Here is a 6,623-nt window from a genome sequence, read left to right as displayed (position 1 = left end):
CACAATTGTTATTAGAATATTACCGTATTCATACAGTCGACCCCAACCAGCACTCACACATTCAGTACCGACTGCAAAATCTTCACCAAAGCAAATAGGCTGTATAAATGCACTGTAATTGACTGGTCTTTCTAGCCTCAGAAGGGCAATGTCATTCGCTAACGTATAATAATCATAGTGTGGATGGGGAAGCGCCTCAGCTACGCCAACCTCCTCATAAAAGACTGAAGAATGAAACTCAAGATCTGTGGTGCCGAATCTGATGTAGTCTATTCTACCACTAAGAGAAAAACACATATTTTACAATAAAGTTAAGCATTAGTTCTCCGTCTCTGTTCACACAATTAGAAACAATGATACCATAAGAAATGCTTATATAGCCATGCGTAAGTTACGTAAAACAAATTGGTTAGAACTATCACACTACAAAAATGTGAATGAAAATATATCAATTGGTCTAGTCGACATCATAAGGATGTTTTACAAACTGAAAAATAAATTATATTAAGGTTTTATAGACGATTTAGTGAAAAACATATACAGTACTTATCTAAACCCTTACAGACAATGAGCAGCTGTCAATGCCCATTCACGATCAATCAATGCAGCACCACAATAATGAGATCCATATACTGTGATTGAACCAATCCACGGCCATTTCCCTGGTGGTACATCTTCACCTCCAACAATCCTATCTTCAGCAGGTAAGAAAGGTTGTGATCCACATTTTTCAGAAGTAACTGTTATAAAGAAATAGCTTTTATTTCATTTTCATTTATTTATTTCCCAAATTGTTACAAACATCACAAACCTAACTATTCTGGTGGATTGTCACAAAGCAAACAAATTCACTGTGCAAAGACTCTCCAACTAGTACTAGAACAGAAACAAACAGGGTTTAATTAACATAAAACAGACAAAAAAAGCAGACGAAGCAGAGAAAAAAAGTGAAATCACCAAAAAGAAATAAATCGGTATTACAGAAGAAGGGATCTCATCCCACATCTGTGGGAATACATAAAAACGGAGTTAAAAAAAGCATTTGTACAGGCCTTAGCATGTCTAAAAACAATTTTCTCACTTCTACGGGCAATGGGCTTACTCAAGTTAGAGTAAAAATAGTGATCGACATTACAGGTTTTAGTCTGATAATGGATGGATTTATTCGGTGTACACCAAGGATAACCCAAAAAAGTCTAAATATGACTTATTTCCAGTACACCGGGACACAATCCAATACTATTTTCCACATTTTTTAGAAGTAAATGTTATAAAGAAATAACTTACTCGAGTTAAAATAGTGATCGACATTACAGGTTTTAGTCTGATAATGGATGAATTTATCCACTGATTAATCTCAGATAAGAAAGTATAATACATACTCCAAGTATTAAAATACACGCCATCGTGTTGGGATTCAATATTTCGACATTAATTATGTCATCATCATTCCTGATGATGACATAATTAATGTCGAAATATTGAATCCCAACACGATGGCGTGTATTTCAATACTTGGAGTATGTATTATACTTTCTTATTTGGATGAATTTATTCTGTGTAAACACCAAGAATAACCCACAAAAGTCTAATAGGACTTATTTCAAGTTGGGTCCCTCTGGTGGTGATTGAGCAGTACACCGGGACACAATCCAATACTATATTCTTTAACGTGCACATGGGCCATAATGCACAATAGACCAATGGCTTAAACGTCTCATCCAAAAGACAGTGCGCTATTATTGCCCTCCAGCTGAAACACAAGGAAAGCAGCAATATGAATTGAACCAGGGACCGCCTAGAGATGTCCACGCTTCAGTGCACACACAGTGGCTACCACCAGTTTAGCTGACTAAGCTAAGCTGCTCTCACTAATAGTCACATTGGTTGCAAGATTAAGCATGGTATACCTATGAAGAAAAATGTCAGTACAGTGCCAATAGGATTTTGGCACAGACGACTCTCAATTTCTATTTCATATTTAAAAATAACAAATTGTTGTTTGGTATACAAAAAAGAGTATAGTTAAAATATAAAAGAAAATTTTACACAATATGTGAAATAATTCCTATATTCAAAAATACAAAGTAATCAATGGCTCACTTGCTTTAGTTGTAAACTTATTTTTTTTGAAAAATTTACCAAAATATAAAAAAAGATTTGCAAACACTCTGATTTAGAAAGATTGTGCGCATTATACCCAAATACTACAAATTGGAGTTTCTGCATATTCTACGCAAAAGTCTAAATAGGACTTATTTCCAGTTGGGTCCTTCTGGTGGTGATTGAGCAGTACACCGGGACACAATCCAATACTATATTCTTTAACGTGCACATGGGCCATAATGCACAATAGACCAATGGCTTAAACGTCTCATCCAAAAGACAGTGCGCTATTATTGCCCTCCAGCTGAAACACAAGGAAAGCAGCAATATGAATTGAACCAGGGACTGCCTAGAGATGTCCACGCTTCAGTGCACACACAGTGGCTACCACCAGTTTAGCTGACTAAGCTAAGCTGCTCTCACCAATAGTCACATTGGTTGCAAGATTAAGCATAGTATACCTATGAAGAAAAATGTCAGTACAGTGCCAATAGGATTTTGGCACAGACGACTCTCAATTTCTATTTCATGAAAATTGATTTGCAATTAATAAAATGGTGAAATAAAATGCACGAAAAAAGGTGATTCCCTATTCCAGATTACCTAAAAAGCCAATTGATAGTTAGAACCGGGCAGGCTGTTTTGAAGGTCAATCAACAAAAATTAAACAAGTGTATGTGGATTGGCCTGGATACCGTAGGATACTTACATAACCATAACTTGGCATATTAATACTAAATAACCATGAATTGGCATATTTAGACTAAATAAAATCATTATTGTATTTTTGGGTAGTTTCCACAATCCAATACTATATTCTTTAACGTGCACATGGGCCATAATGCACAATAGACCAATGGCTTAAAGGTCTCATCCAAAAGACAGTGCACTATTGTAACTTGTAATTCAGCCCTCCAGCTGAAACACAAGGAAAGCAGCGATATGAATTGAACCGGGGACCGCCTAGAGATGTCCACGCTTCAGTGCACACACAGTGGCTACCACCAGTTTAGCTGACTAAGCTAAGCTGCTCTCACCAATAGTCACATTGGTTGTAAGATTAAGCATAGTATACCTATGAAGAAAAATTTCAGTACAGTGCCAAGAGGATTTTGGCACAGACGACTCTCAATTTCTATTTCATGAAAATTGATTTGCAATTAATAAAATGGTGAAATAAAATGCACGAAAAAAGGTGATCCCCTATTCCAGATTACCTAAAAAGCCAATTGATAGTTAGAACCGGGCAGGCTGTTTTGAAGGTCAATCAACAAAAATTAAACAAGTGTATGTGGATTGGCCTGGATACCGTAGGATACTTACATAACCATAACTTGGCATATTAATACTAAATAACCATGAATTGGCATATTTAGACTAAATAAAATCATTATTGTATTTTTGGGTAGTTTCCTATTGGAGTTCAGATTAATAACGGCGACAGTTTTAATCCTTATTTAAATACAATATTTATTCATTTGTATAAAAGCTAACAGGCCTACAAGTGCCAGGTACCAAGGAGACAGAAGCCTGTAAGGGGACCCCAGACCTAATCTTAAACTACAGTAAAGTCTACAGCTTATCTCATGCAAATTAAACACAAACAGATAATGAAAGATAAACAATAGAATGCGACAAAAAATTAAATAATATTAATAATAATAAAAATAATAATAATAGTACAATAAAACGATATTTCAGTATTCCTTAAATTCCACCTACAAACAACGAAAAAGTGTGGTGTGTGAAACGTTGAGTGTACAATTGAGTAAATACCATCATTTAAAATTGTGAAAAAGTAAACAATTACATAGAAATATACATTACTATACTATAAAATACAATACAATTTTAAAAATTATTTTTTCACGTTCAAAAAAATCTGCTGGTGCTTAGTCACATTAAACACACCAATCCCTCTCTGCGAATTACTCTTACCATTCCAGCAGCCTTGTTCATCTGACCAATCGAGACAGTTATTTTCTCGGTCACATCGTTTTGCAGCGGCAATACAGATACCATTCGCACACTGAAAACTGTCATCACTACAAGCTGTAAACAAACAATCATTGTTTTATAATACAATTATATTACATTGATAATAAAGTGTCATGTTTATATTTCATTTAGCATTATGATACAATTGGTGGAACGCGTACAGATAGCGTTTAGAGATGAACTGAGGGTTATAACAGGGAGGCCTACTGGTAGGGTGAGCTCTTATTTAGTCAAATGAGCATTTTATATTTAAAAATAACAAATTGTTGTTTGGTATACAAAAAAAGATTATAATTAAAATATCAAAGAAAATTTTACACAATATGTGAAATAATTCCTATATTCAAAAATACAAAGTAATCAATGGCTCACTTGCTTTAGTTGTAAACTTATTTGTTTGAAAAATTTAACAATATAAAAAAAGATTTGCAAACACTCTGATTTAGAAAGATTCTGCGCATTATACCCAAATACTACAAATTGGAGTTTCTGCATATTCTACGCAAAGACTCAAAATTTTGTAGATTACACTCCAGCATTTGTGTATGATTTATTTCCATACTTACGGCAAGACTGTAGCTCGTCACTGAAGTCAGCACAATCAATGATTCCATCACACACTTGTTCCAATAATACAAATTCAAAATCATCACATACAAAAATTTCTATAAAAAAAACAAAAAAAAAAAAACAACATGCTATTAGGATATCCTTAGAATTTATCACCCATCAAACAATATTCGGGCTGTGAACCGAAGAGGAGTCATTTATTGTTTCATAATTGTTAAGAAGTTATAAAACATACATTTTTATGTGACAACATCCATCACAATAAAGAGATGATTGCCATAATTTTGAAATCACCTCCATCAAAGAGTTTACTTCCACCAGAAAGAGTTTACCCCTTCATCTTAGGGGAGGTTTTGTAATTTTGTAAATATAATGGAAACGCATAACACTTTACACTGCCTTTGTATATTGGGACGAAGAGACCACCAACAGCTACAAAAAGGATATGTCGTATAACAACTTCTTGAAAATAAAATCCAAGGCAGAAAAATAAAAATCCACAATCCAACAACTTCTTGAAAATAAAATCCAAGGCAGAAAAGTAAAAATCCAGAATCCAACAACTTCTTGAAAATAAAATCCAAGGCAGAAAAAGGTAGAAAATCCTTCTCGCAGTAGCGAACACGAGACACTTGGTACTAATTGATCCAACACTTCTAAAGGAGGTTCACTTTCAACGAACGTCGAAAAGGGAATGAGGACGTTTGTTAGGGAGACGGTTCGTACGTGGCGCTCTGGGTCAGACTGTTCCATTTATTTCGAAGGGGTGTTCCGTTTGGGAACCATGGCAAATAGTCAGTTATCCAGGTAAGTATTCACGAAATAGACAGCATAAATTGTAAACAAAAAATGAGCTATAGGAATGGTGTATTTATAAGTGGTTAGCAATTTTGTAGGTGAATGAAAGTTGTTCTGATTAGAAAAAGGAGTATGTATTGAGGTTGAGAACTGTAGAAAGTGGGAGTAGAAATTAGCAGTTCTTGAGTAGGTATTTGTAGCAATAACTACATGCAGAAATTAACTTGGATTATTTGTTCAATATTTTTTTATGATCAGATGCGATGATGTATTATTTTTCGCTCGTTGAATTATGCTTCACTTAATGGTGAAGTGGGTGTTCTTGCTTTTCAGTTTCATTTCATTTATTTCATTTCATTTATTTAACCAAAAACAATTATAATGTAAAAGGATAAAACAGTCAAAAAGAACAAAAAAGATACAATAAATGTTGGTCTCTAATTCCCCACAAGGGCCGACAGGATAACCAAAAAGTAAAATAAATTACTGTCAAAGTGGGTTTCCATCCGATGTGGGGAATCAGAGAACAGCAAATAACACAGACAATGTGTTCTCATATTCACTTGGACAGTCTTGTCCCGCGGTGGTTGAAAAAGTGGTTGTGTGCAGTGTACTGTAACTGTAGTTAACAGTTTTTCCATTAGACCAATATAATGCTTGGTGTCATTTTGTGTAGTGATGTCGGTTTGTAGATAAAGTTGTAGATGAGGCAAATTCCATTTAATATTAATGGGCACTCATTTTTCTGTCTGCATTCCACACAAAGAATTACCATTACGTTTTATTTTACTTTGACAATGACAATACAGTTTACATCTATTAAATCAAACTTACCACTTAAATCAACTGCTTTCACAGTTGCATTGAAGCCTCTGTAAGTTACAATTTCATCTGTATCCATTACTACCAACAATTCGTTGCTCTCAGACAATACAGAGTGGAAGTTTACTCCCGTAAAACTGATATCAGTCATGTTTTCAGAAATTATCCTCACATAATCATATCTATTTTCAAGGCTGAAGTCATTGAACTCGAGCAGTATTGCTAGATCCTCTGGGACATATATTATCCATTGACAATACAAGTTATTGTAGTAATTGTTCGGGTAATTTGGAGACGAAAATGATTGCGATTGGCCAGAAGTGTTCAGG

The 6,623-nt window shown here is 34.6% G+C and overlaps 1 protein-coding gene across 1 annotated transcript in view; it reads right to left on the bottom strand.

Annotated features, from left to right (window-relative positions):
* LOC117104167 overlaps nt 1-6,623 on the bottom strand; it is a 29,888-nt gene that overhangs the window by 17,835 nt on the left and 5,430 nt on the right. Inside the window, exons 5-9 of the mRNA XM_033244863.1 lie at nt 6,307-6,623; nt 4,671-4,769; nt 4,045-4,158; nt 563-740; nt 24-280 (exon numbers count right to left, since the gene is read on the bottom strand). Of these exons, the coding sequence (XP_033100754.1) occupies nt 24-280; nt 563-740; nt 4,045-4,158; nt 4,671-4,769; nt 6,307-6,623 (965 nt within the window). The remainder of the gene's footprint in view (nt 1-23; nt 281-562; nt 741-4,044; nt 4,159-4,670; nt 4,770-6,306) is intronic.

This window comes from Anneissia japonica, unplaced genomic scaffold, assembly GCF_011630105.1.
Source record: "Anneissia japonica isolate Jap-2015-1 unplaced genomic scaffold, ASM1163010v1 scaffold3531_len492141_cov184, whole genome shotgun sequence".
In the NCBI taxonomy this organism is placed as follows: Eukaryota; Metazoa; Echinodermata; class Crinoidea; order Comatulida; family Comatulidae; genus Anneissia; species Anneissia japonica.
The sequence above is the reverse complement of the archived record's forward strand: the minus strand, read 5'-3'. Positions and strand labels throughout refer to the sequence as shown.